Source organism: Micromys minutus (assembly GCF_963924665.1).
Source record: "Micromys minutus genome assembly, chromosome: 18".
Taxonomy (NCBI): domain Eukaryota; kingdom Metazoa; phylum Chordata; class Mammalia; order Rodentia; family Muridae; genus Micromys; species Micromys minutus.
In genome coordinates this window covers 36,972,136-36,995,487 of record NC_137953.1, presented here as the reverse complement: position 1 = coordinate 36,995,487, position 23,352 = coordinate 36,972,136, and the positions used below count along the sequence as shown (strand labels likewise).

General features: G+C 38.2%; 1 protein-coding gene across 2 annotated transcripts in view; it reads right to left on the bottom strand.

Annotated features, from left to right (window-relative positions):
* TPK1 (thiamin pyrophosphokinase 1) overlaps positions 1–23,352 on the bottom strand; it is a gene marked incomplete at its 5' end in the record, with an annotated part of 314,282 nt that overhangs the window by 265,495 nt on the left and 25,435 nt on the right. For both annotated transcript variants that reach the window (XM_080931980.1, XM_080931979.1), the window contains one exon: positions 2,829–2,900. In XM_080931980.1, coding sequence (XP_080788106.1) covers positions 2,829–2,900 — 72 coding nt within the window. The remainder of the gene's footprint in view (positions 1–2,828; positions 2,901–23,352) is intronic.

Genomic DNA, 23,352 nt, shown 5'->3' with positions numbered 1-23,352 from the left:
AGAAAGATGCACCTGGACAGAGGAAGCCTGGATGTCTGGATGCCCTTGAAGAGACTCAGACTGGAGAAAGGTAAGGCTACTGGGATCTAAAGTAAGGCCTCACCGGTATGGAAGCAGCTGTGGCAATGCCCAAGGACACTACCGTGTCCCCTAGACTGGCTGGAATTAATATATACTAATAAAGAAAATTTCCTTGGCAAGGTTGAAAGTAGAAAAAGAAATAGAATAATCTAACTAATTTTTTAAGTTAAAAGCATGCACAGGGCCTACACAGGTTTAAGCCAGATGGGGTCCAACTACTGAGAGGGAGATGCAGACATGAGCTTCCATACCTAGCCAAGAAGCTATATCCCAATTGGCATCTGCTCACCAAGTAAAAGTAAGTCTTTCCCGGTGGAATTTTATGGCATGCTTCAGCCACATTTGACCACACGTCCAGTAGTAATGGTGAACACAACACAAACTCCGTAGTATTTCTGTATACTTCTTGTCTCATATTGCTTTGTTTGGCCATTTCTATTTAATCTACCTAAATATTTTTAATTGCCAGATTAAATGAAATCTATAAAATACTGAGACATGTAGGTAATTATTTTAAAAACATTCATCAAAATTTCATGAGCTATAAAAAAGAAAATTCATTTAAAAAAAATCCAAAACGTTTCAATATTGTATAACCCTTTTGTAGAGAAAGTGTCCGTAATTGTTGATTGCTGAATAAAGACAGCAGAAGCTAATGGTTGGGCAAAAGAGAAGGCAGAAGGCGGGCTTTCCAGGCAGGACAGGAAGAGAAGGAAGGAAGAGAATGGAGTCAGACCAGATGGAGAATCAGAGAGGAGCTGCAGACATGTAGGTTTCTCAGGGCACCAAGCATTTGTGGCCTCTGCAGGCAATGGTGGGCATGGAGGACAGGGCAAGATATTCTCTGCCCAGCCTTTGACTTATCTGGTCAGTTTTAAAATAAAATCCAGTATTTTCCTTCCTTGAGCTAAAGGGATCTGGGTGAGACAGGAAGGTTAGTGGCAGCAGTAGGGCCAGCTGCAGGAGTGGCCGGTCAGTGGGGCTCAAGTGGTGGCAACGGAAGTGGACCCAGCAGCGGCATGACCTCAGAGAAAGGACACCTGGCAAGGGAAAGTATGTTCCGAAAAGTTACACACAACAGATGACGTCCAACGTGGTAGGCGAGAAATGTAAGATTCTCAAATGCATTTGGACATAGTAAAACAGGTCTGAAAGGAAGAGAGAGGGAGTTTCTCAGCAAGAAAAGGAGTTACTTGGTGACTCAAGTTGGGGAACTTTAAACAAAGAAACACAGGGATAGACTCAGCCCACAGGTTCTGAATTCCTCTGCTGTGGAAAAAGACAGGATAGTGACTCCAAGCAGAGAGCCAGTAAAAGCTGCCTGCTTCCTACAAGCATAGCATAGCATAGAATTCTAAGTTTGGTTTAATTGTTATTCTATAAGAATGGAAAATCCTCCCCGAAGCTCTGAACTAATACAAGAGGTGTTGGGGCCCCTGCTGTAGAAAGGCTGAAGCCTTCAAGAAAACATACAGAAAGACTGTATGAAAATAAAATATTCTAAGTAAAAAGGCAGGTCTTGCAGGATAATTCATATTCTTCAATCATGGGTGCCACAGGAATTTTGGGTTAAATATCCTGACATGGAAGATTAGAAAGAGCATAAAAACAGGCTCATACAGTATTTGTTTAGTTTACTTCATTTGTTTTTAATTGTTTTAATTATTAAATTGGTGTGATTGAGTTTTGTGGTTATATTATTATTCCTCTTGGAAAGATATCACTCTAAACTTTTTCTGGTTATTGGCTGAAGGACAAGCTAATTTGGGAGAAAGACTTTTATGCTTGTCTTTATAGGAAAGGCAATTAGGCTCTGTACCCCTTCCAGAGTTATGTGGGTTAGGTATGACAGAGGGAGACCCCCTGAAGGACTAAAAATAACTAAATAACTCAAGAGAAGCAAACAGAAGAGGTGAAGATTCTCTGAGCCATCATTCACATGAGGATTAAACTAAATTTCATAAACATCATCAACTAAATCTTTAAAAAGCAGACATAAAATAAATTTTCAAAATAGTCTTTTCTCTAAATACCTCCAAAATAAAGTTAGAAGATAGGTAATGAAAACTTTGGGCATGGCATAGGTAGTTAATTGTCAGATGTATGCAATGCAGTGAATTTTACATGTTTACATGTTCTGCCAAAGTGTAACAGTACTGCTTCCAACCTCAATCTCCGTTCTCACAGGGCTTTACAACCACAGAAGTATACAAGCAGCTAGGGCTTGAGGGATCTACAGTGACAGGGACAGTGGCCTAGAGTCATTACAAACTAGCTGAGATCCCAGGCTATGATGCTCTATCCTCTCCTTTCTCTACATTAGCCTACATTCCCAAGACCTCTCACATTAACATCAACCTCTACTGTGCTGCCTTCGTCTGCAAAAGCAACACAAAAATGAAGATTTGTAAACGTACCTGGGTCTTACACTGCTCAGACACCAGAAAGGTAAGAATTACACAATACATACATACATACATATATATGGTTTTTTTTATGAACAAGTTTGCATTTTCTGTAGGAGTTTTCATTTTCTGAGTTTCTGGTTTACGTCAGACATGAAGCTATTAAAATCTTGTTCACTATAAAAAGAATCCAATGACATGAGACACTCTGGCTAACTCATAGAATGCGGTGCAAACTAGGACTTTTTCTGTTTCAGTTAGGTTCCAAGGTACATGGCAGTCACATTAGTCAGTCCCAAAAATAATTAAATAATTAAATAACTAAATGCTAACTAACATTACCTTTTTTCCAAAGATGCCGAAAACGTGTATCCAAAGGCTGATTAAGAACCACAAGGCAGTACTTCAAGTTTCCTAGGGAAAAGGGAAAAGGTAAAACACACAGGTAGAGAAACGGAGCCCCACCCATCATCTGTGTCTGTATCATAAGCTCCATGTCCACAGAGCTAGACTGCAATGGCAATTACTCATAAATATTTTTAAAGTAGCTTATTGCAAAAGAAAACCCTTCTGCATGATATAAAATATAAATTCGCAACCTTAAAAAATGTCTACCACTGCTATGAGGAACTCCCTAGCAGCTGGTGTTAGACCACCCTACCATGTTAGGAACCAGGTTGCATAACTTGGGGTGAAGGGGTAATAAATATATCACATTCATTCATACTCCTTCGCGTTATTATTTTTTACTACATCCCACTGTACTTTGAACTTTCTAATATAAAACCACATGTGCATTTTCACAAACACTACAAGTATGTTTATTAATCTTCCAAACAATACTCTACAAAGCCATAGCGAATGTTATTTTCTGAAATTTTTTATAAGGGAAAGCAAGCCAAGTTCATGAAGAAACAGGTTCATGAAGCTGAGATGAGACTCAAAAATGAATGGCCTCTGAACTTCCTATGGTGAACTGTATATAATACGATAAAAATTAACGAGGCTGTTAGGAATCTGTCAGCTTAGTTCAAGCACTCCTCAGTTACAGAAACCAAATGATTGCTTGTGATAACAAAAACCATGTTGTAAGCCATTGCACTACTAGAAACAGAAAAAGATAAGGTAATAAAAAGGCTTTGTCATGATGTACAACTCTTATTACTAAGTACATGCATGCATGGATACAAAGAAAAGTGAGTTAGGGTCTGTATGTGCTAGAAGATTCTGGTAATATTAGGAATGCATTCAATAATATATACGGAATGCCAGATACCAGATGCCAGGAACTTGAAAAAAGAAAGTTATAGGATATGAGAGGCTTCAGAGAGAGGGGGGGAAGGAGAAAACAATGTAACTATACTATAATCTCAAAAAAAAAAGTAAAAAACAGGACAGTATCCCAATGATGTAGGATATTAACAGTAATGTTACAAGTTTTAACAGTAACATTTAAAGTGTCATTGAAATTGAACTTGAGGTACTTGTGAAGTGCATGGTACAAGAGTGAGTTGAAATGCTGAGTGGATAAGAGCACTTTCTGCCTTTGCAAAGAACCTGATTTATCTTCCAACATCTGAAACAATCATTGCCAAAGCCAACAGTGGCCATGTGCTATAAAAGCCCATAGCTAACAATCCCGTTTCATCTTACCCAAGACATCTCCTTCTCAGTGCAGAGCAGATAACTGGTCTATCCTACTTTGTCGTTCATGCTAACTCCTACAGTCCTTCCTGCACATGAATCACAAAGAAGCTTCTTGTTCCTCCTATATAAAATGCTAACATCTCTACCACATATTTGCCTGCTCTCTGAACCTGCCTTGTTATTGCTAATAAATTCATCAACCAGACAGTCATTCACTGTTTGTTGTAATAGTTCTCTATTCCAGAACACAAGCTGCTGAACCCATTACCTACAACAAGGATATATACACAGTAAGCACTCAATAAATATCTGATGAGTAGCTCTTCCCCCAGACTTTACAGCTACATGCAATAAATTAGTTATAGATACTTTCTTTAATAAACAATGACTCCATTCAATTTGTCCATATTCAGTCCTTTGGATGCTTCCCTAATATCATTCCTTAGAAAATGGAAGTACTTTCTTCTAAAAGCAATAGTTCTGCCTACTTCCTAAAGCCCTGAGCAGACCTATGAAATGAATAGTGTGCAAAGTGCTTCTGAGAGGTCACCAGGAAAGAGCAACAAGCACTCATCTTGCTTTCACACAGCTAAGTGACGCTCTCTTCACTACACCTCACAACTATCCAGAGATAAGCCACAGAAGAGCAGCTATGCAGTAAGAGCTAGGAGATACTTCCATTGAGAACAAATTGACTTTTTAAGCTAAATACATGTTTATCATTAATACCTACTTAAGGAATCAGGAATCCACATAACATGCATTCAGTCCTATAAATTTGGCCATATAGCTGGTTATTATCACTCAGTGTTGAGGTTGAAAGTGTAAACAGATCTGAAAAGGTTTAAATCAATTTCCATTTGAAAGCATTACCTCCCATGATGCAACAGAAATGACCCTGACCATGTTTAGCTACTGTAAACTAGATGCCACTATAGACGAAGCAACTGAATAAAATGAATTCACAAGAATCCATATAGGCTATGGATGTGTTTAATATTTCACGACTAGTAAGAGTCTATTGTGTAGGAAGTAGGACGAAGTGGACATTGCTGGCGAGGTACGGTCGTAAGCTTGCTATGAGAGTAGAAGGCTACCTACAGAATTTCTTTTTCACTTTTGCAATGACTAGTGATATTCTTATTCCCAGTAAATATTTTCACTGCATAACTGAAATGAATGAAGCCTAATTCTTCATCTAAGCATACTGGCATCTCTTGAAATGCTGATAGAATTGAAAACTCCATCAACAGTCCCTTGCCTCAATGACCTGAACCATAATAAATGATGTTTCCTGTCAATCAAAAAAAAAAAAATCAATCACTCTCTGGAAAACTGTGGACAAAATGCCATAACCCTAAGGGTTCATCATAAAGTGCTAAGAAATTATAGTCTATCATATCAGTTTTGATATGTTGACAGCTGGGCCCAAAATATTCTTCATACTTGAAAAAATCAGTTCTGAAGATTTTCTAAAGACAAAAGCTACATGAGTATCAAACAAACACAGAGATATCCACTCCTATATCACAACCATCTCTCACCTCCCAACCCCCACACAAACAAATAGAATCCCACACAGTAGAAAGAAGGAAGCAAACCAGACTCATGGATCAGAAGGCAATGCTTATTCTAGGCATTCTATTTGGTGGGAAGTTTTAGGACAGTTTAGCAGACAGATATCCTCCAAAGCTTCTAGGGTTCCACAATCAACATCACAGAAAATAAGTACGTATTAAATAGGGAATGTTTCTTTCATTTTAAAATATTTCTTAAAAATTATTTTACCAAAAAGCTATCTCAATATTTATAATTAAAATATGATCAAATGTAGCTAAAATAGAAATACTTACGACCAATTAAGACTTTCAGTTTGAGAGAAAGAAATGAAACAATGAATTAGTTTCGGAGTATTTCCAATAGTCTTTTCACTGGCATCAATTGCATTCCACGTTATTATGAGCTCGGAGCGCTTCTAGATAAAATCAAAGTGCTTTTTGACCAACTTCTCTAAACAAGAATTTGTACAAGGAAAAATTCAGGATTCTGAATGGTGGGTAAGTTCTGATTACCTAGTTCATAATAAAAAGAATCACGTGCATAATGCAGGAAGTCCAGAACTAAAGTATATTTTGTTAATGTCACAGTCACAATAGGTTTCCTAGTTAACTGGCAGCTGGAAGAATAATGAGCAAGATGCCAGCATCTGGAATCTGGTTTCTCAGATTCCCTGTTGCTGTCTTTCCTCCCTGGTGAAAGGAAGACGAGTGAGAGACAATCGCCACTGCATTGGGACATGGCTGCATGGGACAAATCCACTCTACGAGGCCATTTCTATAGTGACTCCAGTCCCCATGAGAACATAAATATCTCCTCAAGTGCTCACCTCTCAATGCAACTACCCAAAAATTAAGTTACCATTTACAGATATATGTATACATTTAAACACATTGAAACTGAAGATATTTCCAAAGTACAAAAGTTTGCATAAAGGCTGGCTTTAATATCTTCTGAGCAAAGAAACAAAGCTGAAAATTACAAAAATCAGGAGCATCATTAATTAGAGTTAGCATTCAAATGCAAGTGCATGTGCAGCTGGTATTTAAGGTACACATGCAACTAGGCCACACCAGCACCAGCATCATGAGTATTTGAGTTGTAACAAGGTTTATAAATAATTTGAAGCTTGTGGGATAATGGTGTCCAGTTAAAACATCAGCTATTAGCAAAAAATGTTTATTCCTTACATCATTGGAAAGCTATGATTACCCAGTGAGGCCATAACAAGGCAGGTGATGTAAAGACTGCTGTTTTGAATCCAATGAAATACATGGATTTAGTGTGGTAAAATACTGTACACAGCAGATTCAATGTGCCAATGAGACCACAGAGAGGAAACCATGCCATCCACAGAAGAACACTCCCAAGAAGCTCATTTTAGGGTCTTAAAGGATGAGAGTACTCATATGAGGAAGTATAGTATGCAAAAGGCTACACACACCCACACCTCAACACACTGACTTGTTCACAGACTCAAAGGTGTCAGAAAAGCTTTAATGAGAAGGATATTAACCACACAGAAAAACGCAGTTCATCCACTTTAATAATCACCAGCCACCTCTTGCCATCATTTCCCTTGAAGGACTCAAATAATTTATTTCATTTTAAATCTGTCTTGCCTTATTGCTAAGGCTAAGGTCGAGGTATACTTTAGTTTATATCAAAATAAAACAATTCTTAACTTCTAGTTAATCAGCTCATGTATTTGGGCATTATGAGTGAGCCCAAATTATAAGGAGTTTCCGAAATTATAAATCCCTAAAACAAGCTAAAAATTCTTTATGTATAAGATTTTGAATGATGTCTAAAGAAGACAATCATGTCTGCTCAGGAGTACACAAAACCCAAGAATTTATTCATTAGCATTGGAATTCTAAGTACCAACACAGTAAGCTGCCATCTACCCAGGCTGATGAAGAAAAGCCCCAAGACAGGGACCAGTGGGGATGGAATTAGGACCATTTCCTCACTGGTAACCTCAAATCAAGAAAAAACTGCTGCTTTATCACACTGTAGCCCACTGTTACATAAACGATTTGCTCTACACTAATTACTTATATGTTACTATGTATCCAGTAATGAGTTACCCCATAAAAAGGAAACTCAATGGGAGAAATTCAGTGCAGAGACACTCTTCTGTATGACGCCTACAAATCATAGGGAAATCCTATTTTATTTTTCTATTTGGGCACAGAAAAGACTAAGGCTTAAAAGGAAAATTTCCTTGCATGAGGTAACATTAGCAAGCTGCTGTACAAAGCCAGACTGGTCCCTATCAAAGTCTTTCAGCACAGCCTCTAGGCTTACCTTTCATAACTCGGCTGATGTCCTATTTAGGACATCTATGAAGTTACATTTAGAAACGTGGAAAAGCTAAATGAAAAATTCTCAGGACCCAACCCCACCCTCTCCATTCTGGACTATCTACTATCATTCTATGCCTATGGCTGCCTGCCAACATATATAGGCCTGAACACATAATCCAACTCAGCCCCTCTTCCAAGCCCACCATCCCCTTTGGACTCACTGCCATCTATGGCTATGGCCAGAACATCCCTAGTTCTGCTTCTGATACCCACCACAGAGTTGACTTGTAAATCCAGAGAACTCTAGAATCTGGCCTCTTGCCCTGCCTGAAAGCCTACCACCCACCCCCACTGAATCAATACGAAATTTCTTAGAGTCCAAACCCAGAGTTCCAACAATAACTTCAGATATGGGGCTAGTTAAGACTCTGTATCAGACTGACCCCCACACTAAAACCAATCATTTTCTATCCTTCTGGTCCATAACCTATCAGGTTGGGATTAAGAAGAAACTAACCAACTGAACAGGTACCCAGTAAAAGTGAGAACAAGAATCTATGAAGCCACTATTTCCCTGCTACCAAAACCACACATGGACCTCACACAAAATGAAATCTTTACACCACCATCCCTTTCAAATAAGATATAGTGATTTTCAATAAAATATATGCAAACTGAATCCAAGAATGCATCACAAATATTACCCACCATGATTAAGTTGGCTTCATATCAGAGATGCAGGGATGGCTTAACAAACACAAATCAACAGACATAATCCACCACACCAACAGAAAAGACAAACCACATGGAATTCTCACTGGATTCTGAAAAGGCCCTAGACAAAATCCAACATCCTTTCATGTTAAAAGTACTAAAAGATTAGGATGTAGGGAACATACTTCAACATAATAGAGGTAATATATAACCAACATCATCCTAAGTGCAAAGAAGTGCAAAGCAGTTCCTCTAAAATTGGGAACAAGACTGATATTCACTCTCTATATATAGTACTTAAGATCTCAGCTAGAACAACAGGACAGTTGAGGGAGATCAAGGGATACAAATGAGGATGGAAAAGTCAAAGTATCCTTACCTGCAGGTGATATAATTGTACACACACACACACACACACACACACACAAACACACACACACAAATACACAGACACCAAAAACAATCCTGAATTATAAAAGAATTCCTGGCAGTATCTTTATCCCAGATTTCAAGTTGTACTGCTAAGCTAATGTAATAAAAATGGTATTGGCATAAAAACACAGACAAGTTGATCAATAGAACCAAAATGAAGACTCCACACATCTACAACATGTGATTTTTTTATATAAATAAAATATACATTGGAGAAACAACATCATATTCAACAAATGGCACTGGTCAAACTGATGGCTACATGTGAATATATATATATATATATATATATATATATATATATATATATATATATATATATATATATATATATATATATATAAATGCAAATCTATCATCCCATACAAAACTCAACTCCATATCAACCAAGGACCTCAATGTAAGTGAAATATTCAATCTGATGAGAGAAAATAGAGAATTTACTTGAACTAAATGACTCAGGAAATGTCTTTCTAGACAAAATCATGAAAGCACAAACATTAAAACCAACAATTAATAAAATGGTGCCTCAGGCTCTCAGTTACAAAATTACATAAAGTAAGTGGTTTAAAATAATAAAAATTCAGTTAGTGTTGTAAAAAATAAAATAAAATAAAATGGTGCCTCATATGAAGAAAGAGCAGCATTTATTTATTCCTAGGGTGAGGGTAAATTTGCATAGGTACTATGGAAATCAGTGTAATGGTTCCTAAAAAAAAAAAAAAAAAAAGGTGAAAATATACCATTTATGGACATATAATCAAAGGACTCTATTTCCCAGCACAGAGACACCTGAGTATCCATATTCATTGTTCCTCTAATAATAATAACCAGAAATGCAAAGAGCCTGGATGTTCATCAAGTCATGAATTGATAATGAAACTGTGCTGCATTTTCACAATCTATTAAGAAAACTGAAAACTTCAGGTGGATACATGATGCTAGAAATAACCATCCTACACGAGATAATCCAGACTCAGACAAACGCTATGTGTCCTCTTATATGTGGATGACAGTTTTTAAACTTTAGATCTGCACAATTTATTTTGAATTACCACACAGCTGTAGCTAACGTTTTTGGGGATTCTCTAAGAAAGGGGAAATAGGATATAATGTCATAAAGAGACAAAGAGGAAATTAGAATAGGAGGATAACAGGGGGATAAGAGAGACAGCTAAAGGGGAGATGGGATGGGACAACTAATATTAGAGGCCTTCTGATAAGCATATAAAAACTCTAGATGATTCCTAAAATAATATACATATATGAAAGGACTTTAAATGGAGTGACCAAATAATTCAGAAGCCAATGCCACAACTAGACATCTTAGGCTACCAAAACAAAAAACAAAACCAAAAAATACCAAACAAAACAAAACAAACAGACAAACAACAACAAAAAAGCTAAGTATCTAAAGTGGGATACTACATGTTATCATGTTGAGTCATTGGTCAAAAAGGTCCCATAGACAAACTCAACCATTACAAGCTATTAAACTATAGCCAAGCTATTGGCTACCCCTCACGACCTGAGAGTAAGACTCTGTTGCTGAAGACATCACTTACTTGTATTATCGAACATGGAAGAATTGAGCTACTGGCCAGCTAAAACCTTTATCCCTGAAAACAAATGTTTGGAGCGATAGAAAGTACTATCCATGCTTCTGGAGGGGAAATGTAATCACCAATGTCTTCCTGCTATGAAATTATAACCTATATCAGCCATCTGACTTCAAGATATACTGAAGTAACAGTTATAAAAATCCTGTAAGAATAACCAACTGCTTTTTGACTGAACTGAATTTAAGGCCCACTTTTTTTTTACAACTTTAAAAAAAAAGAGGGATACATATACAGATCTTCAAAGGCATTTTGGCATAACACTACATGAATATTTTTGTCAGTGCTTAATCCTTTTAGAGGTTTGATAGCATGCATTGAAATCCCACTAGTTACCATAAGCATAAAGTACATGAAGGCCCACCTTCATCAGAATGAAACCATGCCTGACACTGCAAAAGCAGCCAAGAGCTTGAGACTAGAAAGCTTATGGACCAACAGGAAAACCTAATATTACTTTTCTAAAGCAAATAGTAATAAAATAATTCCTACTGCCATACTGCTATAGCCAAAGACCTGAGCTTCACTCTATGCACATCAGAAAAGACTCCTGCAGCTACCCACAATTGTCTAATGCGTAAATAATGAGAGACTTTTGAATCACTCAGTTAAAATTGGATATATTCATCAAGCACGTCCCTTCCAGGCTTAGGAATCTATGAGGAGGTGGAAGCTAAAAGATTGTAAGAGCAAGATTCGTAGTTGACTCCAAGAAAAAGTATCTTCCAGACACAACAGGGCTGGTGTAGATACAAGGTCACACAGACTGACATCTTGTACAAGATCTGCACTGTTTCAATCTAAACAGAATCTCAGCAGGAAGAAAAGAAGGGGACACAAAGCCCAACTACAACTCAAAAAGCTGTTTACAAATAATTTCTGCTAGGAGAGGAAGAATCAGATTTCTCCAGTAAAGTGACACTGAATATTTCAATCATATTCCAAGGCACGTTAATGCTCAGTAGTAGTTCACAGACACACACTTGTGCCCATGCACACACACACACTTGTTTTTTTTGTTTTGTTTTAGTTTTTCCTCTTTACACAGCTTCATTTTTTTTTTCTTTTGAGAGAGAAAGGGAAAACATGAAGTAAGATGGGGTACTGGCTGGTTTTGTGTCAACTTGACACAAGCTGGAGTTATGACAGAGAAAGGAGCCTCAGTTGAGGAAATGCCACCATGAGATCCAGCTATAAGGCATTTTCTCATCTAGTGATCAAGGTGGGAGGGGCTGGTCCATTGTGAGTGGTGCCATCCCTGGGCTGGTAGACCTGGGTTCTATAAGAAAGCAGGCTGAGAAAGCCAGGGGAAGCAAGCCAGTAAGTGACATCCCTCTATGGCATCTGCATTGCTCCTGCTTCCTGAACTGCTTGAGTTCCAGTCCTGACTTCCTCTGGTGATGAACAGAAATATAGAAGTGTAAGTTGAATAAACCCTTTCCTCCCCAACTTGCTTCTTGGTCATGATGTTTTGTGCAGGAAGAGAAAACCTGACTAACAAAGACAGATGGGGAAAGAAGTAAAAAGAGTATGATCAAAATACATTATGCATTTTTAATCAATAAAATATATGAAAATTTAAAAGTTAAGGTTCTTATAACCATCAGCACATACTGATGTGACAGCAATACAATATGCTGCCTATGAACCTTTAAAGATGCAGAAAAGACATAGGGACTTTATCCACTCCAAAATCCTGCACTATGGAATAAGGACTGTTTGAGCTGACTGTTAGAAGACAGATATTCCGTAAACACACTCTGTACTCATAGGTTCCTAAAATAAGACACTAATTTCTAAATATGAAATGATATTCTCCTTCCCTCTGAATGAGAATGGACAATACACTAAACACCCAAGGTGACCATAGGTCTTATCATCCTGAAGATGGCACCTGAGAAATATAGCTAAAAGGTTTCAGTAAATTGTTCATACTAAGAAGTTTCCCTTCTGTCTTCCCACAGTTTGCATCCTTAGAGAATGGAAACCTTTTGTAAACTATAAAAGTTATCTTAAAGCCTACTGTACTTGGTAGATAAAATATAAACTTAATAGCTAGGCCCAAGTTACTTTCCTTGCGTTTTTTCCTATGTACAAGATATGAAAGTCAATAAATTTTTGCTTGTTCCTCTTTTGTCTGTCTCTTGTTATAAGGTTCCTAGCTAAGAATTAAGAAAGATAGCAGGCAAGTTACCTTTTTCTTCTCTTATAACTACCAAAAAGAGTTTCATCAGGACTGGCGGCCTGGCCACAGGTCGCTGGGCACTCTGCAGAGCTGGAGGGGGGCTCTCACTCCTGATCAGAGGGGTGAGTCCACATTCCCTCCCCACTGTCCACCCCAGGAAAGGCCACCCAGAACTCTCACAGCACAGGTGGCAGAGCTGAGAGCACAAGGCCAGATCCAGCCCAGTTGCATCAGGACTGGGCTCTGTCATCAGAACTCACAGCCTACACAGAGAGCCAAACACCCAGGAACAATCTCCCTCTGGAGACCACGGTCCCACGGACCCACAAGAGAAACAAGCACCAGTAAGAGACAACAAGATCACCTAGCATCACCTATAACAAGATGGCAAGAGGGACTTCATGGCAAAGTGGCACACTTAGGAAAGTGAATCCTTGGATTTGTTTGTTTCTTTTTAGCAAAACTTATATTAACCCATTGAAAAAAAATAACTTTCATTTCTCAATGTATAACTACCACCAAGTGTTTTGAATGACTTAGAGTATATTTGAATAAAATCAATTGTAACATTGATTTGTTCAATTTTTCAAGTTAAAAGATTATGGAGAAATTCTCTAGGTACCTGAATCACATTACGGCTCTTGATATGGGAGTTTCTCAAATACTCCATTGGATGTAATAAAAATTCATATGCACTATAAAATGTATTAACATTAACCATGTGGCAAGAACTTGTGAAGATGAATTTTAGGAAAAAATTTCTATAGATATACAAACCTACATAACCATAAAGGAAAGCCATGCCAGTCTGGATTAATCAAAGAAACCTTTCATTGCTAAATGTAAAAAGTCAACCAGGGCCTGTAGATATAAAAATATATGCAAATATATGAAAAATACTGGGAACTGTAGACCAACTCAAGATGATACACAGGGGTTAAGAGAGAGCCATGCTAATGAGTGCTCTGAGAGAGTAAGGGCATTTTAACTGCAAAGGAATGATGGGAAAGAAAAGAAGGACTACACAGAGAGTGATTGGATTAGTTATTTTTTTATGCTTGTGATAAAATCCATGACTAAGGCTTAAATAATAAAGAGTGTATTTTGGCTTACATTTCACAGGAAGGCATAGCAGCGTGCAGCAGGCATGGCAGCAAGGGTTGGGAGATGAGTGCTCACATCTTGGAACCAGACACACAAGGCTAACAGCAAAAACTGGAAGTAGAAATCCTGACCCCATTGACATATGTTCCTATTAAACCTTCAAACAATACCACAATATAAGTGCCCAAGTTTTCAAATAGCAGAGCTTATAAGGGGCATTCTTGTTCACACCTCTACAGGGATCAACGTAAAAGTAAACAAATCCGATAAAGGCAATGAACAGTATTTTTAACACTCCAACAGTTAAAGCAAGACCACCTGACTGTTGCAGCCCTCGGTTGGTGGAAGTCTTTTGCAGGTTCCTGATCCTGGTTGACTAACTGCTTAACTCCTGAAAAGCTCCATGTCCACAGGGCTGCTGCAGCCATTCAGTCTCTGAAAGAACACACAAGTGGAAGTGGACAGGGGTGGCATGTCTGTAGACAAAGCCCACTACACACCATCCCAGAAATATGGCCAGCCTCATTCTAACTCCATCTTCCCGGGGTTCACTAACTTTGCAGGTTATCACCAAAATCCTCTCCCAAGCTGGCCTTTACTTGCTGCTTGGAATATTTCTGACTCTGCCCTCAAATATTTTTGATACAAACTGAATATATTAGAATAGAATCTCTTGTCATCTAATCAGTGTGATTGATAGAGTGGGGTGTTTGTGTGAGAATTCATCAGGAGACACCACAGTACAGAAGCAAATGTTGGTATTGCTGGGATTTAGTTTTCCAAGAGTTTCTGGTTTTAGCTGCACATCTTGTGATTTGTCTGCCAGCTGTGGTTGAAAATCATCTTTCGAATGACCTTTGTAAGTTACAAGTGTCATATCTGACTAAAAGCCCCTTTAAAAAGATATGTTCTGAGTGGGTTACTTTCAGTATAAAACTTTGAGACTCATAAGCTCTGGATTTTCCTCATGTTTCCCAAAGGTGTCATGTGACCATCTTCACCTCATTCCTCAGGAAATAACATCCAAGAAAACAGGCCCAGATGTTTATCTTCTGGCTATTGTTACTGCAGTAATAAACTGACCCATCTGTGATTCAGGTGTCTCATCCCCGTTACCAACAGCCATGAAACTAAGCTAACCAAATGTTGCCTTGCATGTCCTGTTAAAATCACCCTTACATTTTAAAATACATACATCGCAACACACACACACACACACCACCACCACCCCTTTAGGCAGAATACTGTTTTGCGGTTAATATTTTAAAAGGTGGCCACTGGTTCCCACACCTTACCACTCCAGCTCCCAGGCCCTGGATCCCTCTAGCCCCGGCAGTCTTTGAGCCACTTTACCACCAAGCCAGATCCACACAGAATTTTGTGGTGGGCTTGGCGAGCTTTGTCACTACACTTTCTCTTCAACTCAATTATGCTGCCACATAAAAGAACACGCCACACAAGATCTCTGATCCAACCTATAAGATATAGTTTTCCCATCCAGACAGCACAAAATCCTGTAGAAACCTGTTCCCTAAAATATTCATAACAACTTATACAGAGACACACAGAGAGGATCATCTGCGTCTTCTTTCTCCTTCCTCTTTCTAAAACTTTGTTCTTTCCCGTCTATCCTTCCTTCATCTATCCGTTCATCCAATGACAGGCCTTGTGCCAGCCCTCTTTTAATTTCAACCACAAGACTCAGCTCCATAAAACCTCTTTAAAAAGGACAAATACACCAGAATAAGGAAGATAAGTCCTCCCCCCTTTTGAGTGTTCCTCTACTACCTTCTGACAAAAAAACCACATGTATAGACAGCTCATCAGGGGAAATATCTAATGTGCAATATACTTCACTCTTCATCTATTCAGCCACCCCTACCCATAACTATTATACTTACTAAATATCCAATGTTACCTTTGTCAAGCCATTTGAACGTTTTATGTTTTTAATATGTTTCATGAGCAAGAGTAAATGAATGCAGAGCTTAGGCAAAACAGAAAATTGTCCAAGAAGGACTTTTGTTTAGGCACCATATAAGAATTAGTAAGGGCACCAATTGACAGTCTCCCATATTGATGTGGAACATGAATATTTCTTAGGACCTATGCCTCCCGTTTATGTTATAAATACTGCATCAGTGTAAGATAAATATTAGAGAAGTCACATTTCTGCAATGTATAAGAATATTATGGTTTACAGATATAGTAAACATGTCAGAGGAATACATATTCAGACTGTGAGAAGAAGACGTATATCTATGTCGAGAAGACTGCTGAACCTCACAGAACATTTGCTTTTCTTCTATGAGACAATATCAACCACTCCATAAAGCACAAGACAATTTTGTTCACATCATAAACTACCAAGTCAAACTATGTGAATATGAGTGGAGCCATGGAATATGTCTCAGTAAATGCCAGTTATGACCATCATAAATTCCTAACAGCTCTATATAAACAAAACTAAACAACATCATTCACAATTACACTATTTTAAAGACAGGTCATTGTTCATGATTGATAACTTCTGTACACAGCTAAGATAGAGGCTACTTCATAATTTTCATGATCTGAACAAAAGTGAGGTTTTTTAAGAATATATAAATGTAACAAAACATCATTGAGATAAATCCTAGAAATTATAATCTTTAATATGTAAATATTTCAACATGTATCTTAAAGAGTTTTTTAAAGTCTATCAAAATTTATATCTACATAGAGATAGCACATTATTGTTATCACTTCCAGAAATTTAAGTGAATGCACCATATCTAGTATCTACCATGTGTAAGTGTCCTCTGTTGGCAAAGAAAAAGAATTTTTTTATGGTTGCTTAACTCAAGTAAGAATTAGAACATTCACAGGTGCCTTTTCAGAGTCTTAATCTAAGTTTTGTTTCATTTATTTTGTTTGCAAGTTATTTACTGAGGGGGCTAAGTTGTGTGTGCCACATTCTATGCTCTGTTAGTATCTAGCTGCATGCTACACTGTGCAAAGTGGTGCACTCTGAGCTCTCTGGATCACTCAGGACTGGGGTCTTCTGTCAACTTTCAATGCTTTGGCTGCTAATTCTAAGTTCCCTCTTCCACAATTCTCCATAGTAATAGAACATGAGTTATTCAGATTTCCTTAGTAAACTCCCAACATGACATGAGGTGGAAGTCTCTCAGTTACCTGTCTGAGTTCTTTGAAGACTCTTCTAGAATTCTGAGCCTTTTCTTTGACCTTTCCCCTTAATACTGAGCACCTTGCTCTACCATGCACTCCCATTCAGAATCACTACCTCACTACAATAGGCAATGTTTCACCTCAAAGGCAACGGGCCCAATGGACCACAGGCAGAAACTTTCATAATTGCAAACCGAAATAAGTGTTTCCTCTTTACAAGCTGACTGTCATAGTATTTTGTTCTACACCAGTTATATGATGATTAACTTTATACTTCAAGTCCAACATACAACTAGGAAGCTATGTAACAATAAAAAGAATATACATTGAAGCGTACAATAAAATAAAAGAAATACTTACAAGGTATATAAGCTCTCAAGTGCAAAGAAAAAATGAAAAGAGGCAACAATAAAGTCTGTCAAAAGTGAACACCTACACAGGAAGGGCAGAGAAGGCTTTGGTAACTATATGAAACTAAGGAATGCTGGAAGCCGGACAGTGTGTCCCAGGGTAGTGCAAATGCCAAGTGATCATCCCTGAAATCATATGCATGCTAGTGGCATACTGATTGAGTAGGTTGTATTTATATTGTCAGTGTGTGTGTGTGTGTGTGTGTGTATCTTTAACAACAATTAAAAGATTAAAGGAAAGAGGCTATGAATTTCAAAGGAAGGGTACATGAGATGGGTTAGAGGGAAATGGGGGGAAATAGATAAGTTATGTAATTATATTAGAATTTCAAGACTAAACTTATAATAAAAACACTCAAGTTAGATATCTAATGCATATTACATAAGACAATGTGGTAAACTGGACCTTGCAAAGTTAAAACTTCCATGGTGGAAAACTGTCTTGTTTAGAAGGGTGGAAAGACAAGCTACAGACTTGTACAAGATATCTCAAAACTACATACCTAACAAAGGGGAAAGGAAATTAACTTTCAGAATTCTGTAGTGAAAAAGCAAGTAACAGGACAAAAACATGAACATACATTTCCCTAGAGAACACGAAGATGATGAATCAGCGCACAAGAAGATCGCTACCTTTGGTTAATAGGAAATTCTAATCAAAACCACATTAACATTATACACTTTTCAGAATGTTAAAAATAAATGTGGTGACAGCATCAAATGATAGGAAGACACAGAGAAACTAAGCCCTCATTCACCACTGAGCATGGTCACTCTAGAGAAATATGACAGTTCTATTAATAATTAACCATGCATCCATCAGACGACCCAGAAACTGCACTTCTGGGCACGTACTCAGGGAAATAAAGACACATCTACACAAAACCAGTGTACAACATTTACAGCAGCTTTATTTCTAAAAATCGCTAACTAGCAGTGCTCACTAAGGGGCAACTGGTTACATACTACATCCCTAGCACACATCCTCAGCAACAAAAAGACAAGTGAGGACTGATATGCTAGACAGCTGGGAGGATAGTGGATTAACACAGGAAATCTCACATCACAGACTGTATGTGGTTCTATTCAGACAAAACCACTTCAAACAAGAAAAAGTAGAGGGTGTGGAGGAAAAGGGAATGTGAGGCCATGAAGGGAGGAACCACAGTTGCCTATGGTGATGGAACATTTCTGTATCATAAATGTTGACGCAAATGCATATATGGGCTAAAAACTGTTGGACAGGACCAAAAACTTAACCCACCTTGTCGTAGGATTTCTACTGCTGTGATAAAACACCACGACCAAAAATGACTTAGGAAGGAAGGGGTTCGTTTCATATTACATTTCCAGGTAACCATCCACCAATGAGGAAAGTTGGGGCAGGAATGCAAGGAACTGGAGCAGAGGGCATGGAGGAGCAAGGTTTACCGACTTTAATGTTTGGAAAACAGCAGTTAGCACTTAATGCAGCTTTAAGAACGATGGGGACTGGAGATGTGCCTCATCAGTTAGCAGCACTAGCTCCTCTTCAAGATTTGGGTTTCCAGCACTCACATGGAGGCTCACAACTGTCTGTAATTCCTGTCCCAGGGATCACAGACATACATGCAAGAAATATACCCATATTATTTTTTAAATTAAAAAAAAATCAATCTTTGTCACAACTAGCTTGTTGAAGTGAGTCTCAATGGATCTAATTTGGTACCCTCATTCAAAAATAAAGGTATTATAAGGGCTGTAAAAGATTATTTAGGGGTACAGAGAACAAATTTCCTGAACTGAGGTCTAGGTTTGGTTCCTAGAAGCCATGTCAGGCAGCTCAAAACTACCTGTGACTCCAGCTTCAGGGAATCCCATACCTTTGGCTCATTAGTTCCCTCTACACACACATAATTAAAAATAAAATAAATCTTCTTAAAATGGTTATAATATGCTAAGTAATGATGGTGATATTTCCACAATCCTTAAAATGTGTGCCAGGATTTGGGTCCAATAGTCCTGTTAAAGGACTAGCTGATGGGTGTGTCTTAGTCAGGGTTTCTTTTCTTGCACAAATATCATGACCAAGAAGCAAGTTGGGGAGGAAAGGGTTTATGCAGCTCACACTTCCACATTGCTATTCATCACCAGTGAAGTCAGGACTGGAACCCAAGCAGGTCAGGAAGCAGGAGCTGATGCTGAGGCCATGGAGAGATGTTGCTTACTGGCTTGCTTCCCCTGGCTTGCTCAGCTTGCTTTCTTATAGAACTGATGATTACCAGCCCAGCGATGGCACCACCCACAATGGGCTGGGCCCTCCCCCCTTGATCACTAGTTGAGAAAATTCCTTACAGCTGGATCTCATTGTGGCATTTCCTCACCTGAGGCTCCTTTCTCTGTGATAACTCCAGCTTGTGTCAAGTTGACACATAACCAGCAAACACAGGAGCTGTTCCTAGATTGTTCTCATAATGCATATCTCTAATAATGGCTATGTGGAGAACCCTTGCCAAATATTTACCAACAAGATTCCAGCAGAGCCCTAAGGTAAATGTTATCTGCTGGCATATCCCTTTCGCAAAAATATAAAAATCAACAGAAAGGGGTTATTTTATTAAAACATCCAAAGTCATTTTCAATAAAAACTGGGCTGGGGAGTTATAATGGCTATAATCAAGAGAACACATTTTGAGAGGGTACGAGAAAAGCAAAGCACTCGTTGCAGGGTGAAGAAAAGCTGTGCAGCCACCATGGAGTATGTGTAGAGACTTCTACAAAAGAACTTATCCAAGCTCGTCCTAATTTTCTTACAAAAATAAAATTCAATTGCAAGTAAGTACAAAATGCAAAATTCATCACTTGAATTTTATGCTCTTGTCAAGAAGAGAATTATAGTCCTTAAAAGGAAGTTTAAAAGTAAATGACTAATATTACTTTAGGAACAAGAACTAAAATTTGATGTGACCTACAAGCATATACAAAAATACCAGCTAAAAGATAAAGCTCCAAAGAACTGTAGCCTGCACTCAGGATATTCTTAATTTATCACAAATCCTCCCACAAAATAGAACTCCCAGGTTGATGGAATATTCTGTAACTTGTAAATTCAATTACATGCAAATAGCTCTGTAAGAAGCCAATCAAACACTGACTAGCACACTGATTCTACTTGCAGTTCAAAGTAGATGCCGTTCTTGTTTGAACACTGCCTATAGTTCATTGTACATGTGACAGTTATTGGACAATCCAAAGCCAAATATAAGAACACTGACCCCATATATTTTTAAGTGGGGAGGACAGACTAATGTTCTGACATATATTAAATGTTGAAGCCATCTCTACCCCAGGCCTCAAGGGTAAACATCTGGTCTCTTTCTTTTCTCCTATAGCACCCTGGACAGGGCGACTGGACAACACTCTGCATTCAGCAAACAGATGCCTACTGCCTCCAACAGTCCAGAACAACCTCAGTGTACACTCTGCCTTCAACACTTACATAAAAGATTTCTATTCGCTCCTGTGCCATGGCCCCATGGTTCACTGAAACCCAATTACAATTTTACAAAAAACAACTCATTTTAACAAGCTAATCTCTACTGTTCTCAATCAAGCAGTCATTTTGCACATTGTAGTTTTAATTTTATGGTACTTCTAAATTCTTCCAGTTCATAAGTATATCAAACAGATTCTTATACTAGATGAACACACAATAATGTGCTATTTCCTATGTGTCAATGAATTCTTTGAGTATGCAGAAAGCTAACAAATCATTGCTTTAGAAGTTCTAGCTTATGATAAATGCATTACCAGACTCTTTTCAATAAAGTGTCTTTTAGTTATGATGCCAAGAAGGACAGTCTTGCTTCACACTCCTCCTTACTTAGCTGATTGGAAAGAGCCAAGGTAGGAGCATTCAAGAACATGTCATAAGCTCTCCCATATACTAAAAATGGTTGAGTGTTTCTTCCTGCTCTTCCAGAGGACCCAAGTTCAGTTCTCACTTTAAACATCAGGTAGCCCACATCCAAAACTAGCCTCTGCCATTCAAACACACAACATCAACAAATTTTGCCTGAGCTACCTCAGCTCAGATTTGAAGTAGCTGTATGCTATGACTTGTACTGACTTTGCTACACTAAAAGTTTTCTGTTCTCATAAAAAAAACAGTATAATAAAAAAAACAGGACTTTTAATATTTATCTACTGTTGGTCTTTGGTTAGTAGTATCAAATTAATAAATCTTTTGGTGGTATTGTATTAGATTTGATTAGTTGCTGTTTGAGTTGGGACTTTAGTTTCATAAAAATTCATACTGGGTCAGCCGGTCAATGCCCAGACCCCACACAATGGAAGGAGATAACAGACTCCTGCAAGCTGTCCTTTGACCTTCAAAAGTATGTGTAGAACACACACAAACACACACACCAATTCCTGCTCAGACCACCTTATTTCTCTATACATTACAGAAAAAAAGTCTCAGAAAAAATTTTTAAAAATTGAAAGCTTTTGAATGCTATTATAATTGTTTAGATCTATCATACTGAGGCCTTGACTCCCACCCAAGGAAAACACATCAAAATCCGCAATGACTCCACAACATAAATGAGCAGGCTGCCTTTCAGACATCACATCCAGTGACCATGAACAGCAGTGAGTGCTGCTGGCCCCCTCTCGCTGTACTTCCTTTCTCTGGACCCACCTCTGTGCACTCCCACAGTCTTCCCCAGCTGCACTGGTGAAGCCTCACTCTCTTTTCCTGGTTCCTCATTTTTTGCTCTATTCTCTAAATCTCAGAGTAGCCCAAGGCCTAATACTTGATTCTCAAGTATTCCGTAAAACTCAGCCAGGGGTTCAAACAAAAGCCCAATCTTTAAAAAGACACTGTGGCAAGCCCTTAAAAGTCAAGAATTTTCTGTAACTGTTTTAGTGCATTTCATTTTTCTGTGACAGATGAAACTACAAACTAGCATACTAATAACTTCCACGACAGCAGCTATTCTTCCTTGGTGTAGAGTCTTTTCATTCCACACTTTTTGCAAACACCCGTGGGTGTCTTCCAGCAATCATCATGTTTACTGATCCTGCATCGGGAAGTCTAGGTGTGGGCTCAGTCAGTACTGTATCAACCAATACTCTGTGGTACCTGGAACAAATTAGCAGCATTTTAAAACAAAACAAAACAAACAAACAAACAAACAATAAATAAATAAATAAATAAATAAATAAATAAGTAAATAAATAAATAAATAAATAAAGGCTGGAGAGATGGCTCAGCAGTTAAAAGCACTTGCTCTCCGTAGGAAGAGAGTTCTATTCCCAGCACCCTCATGGCAGCTTACGACCATGTGCAACTCTAGTTCCAGAGGATCCAATACCTTCTTCTGGGTGCCTTGGGCACTACAAATAGTGCAGAGACTTATATGCAGGCAAAATAAGCATACATGTAAAATAAAATTTTAATTAAAAAACCCAAATTCAACCTAAGTGTTTTGGAGCACGTGTTTTGGAAGGCACATCAGAAGAGTATTCTAGCACTCCTCCGTACTGGGGAGAGGGAAGGAAACCACTCCTATTGAAAGTCACACTGAGATTCTGCTAGAAATAACATGTTTACCACACAGAATTAGAAAATAAAGTAATTCTTAAAATCTTCATACGTAAGCAAGCTACTATAGAAACAGCTTAGAAAACTGTGCACTCATACATATTAGCACCAAGGGCCTGAATTCTGGAACT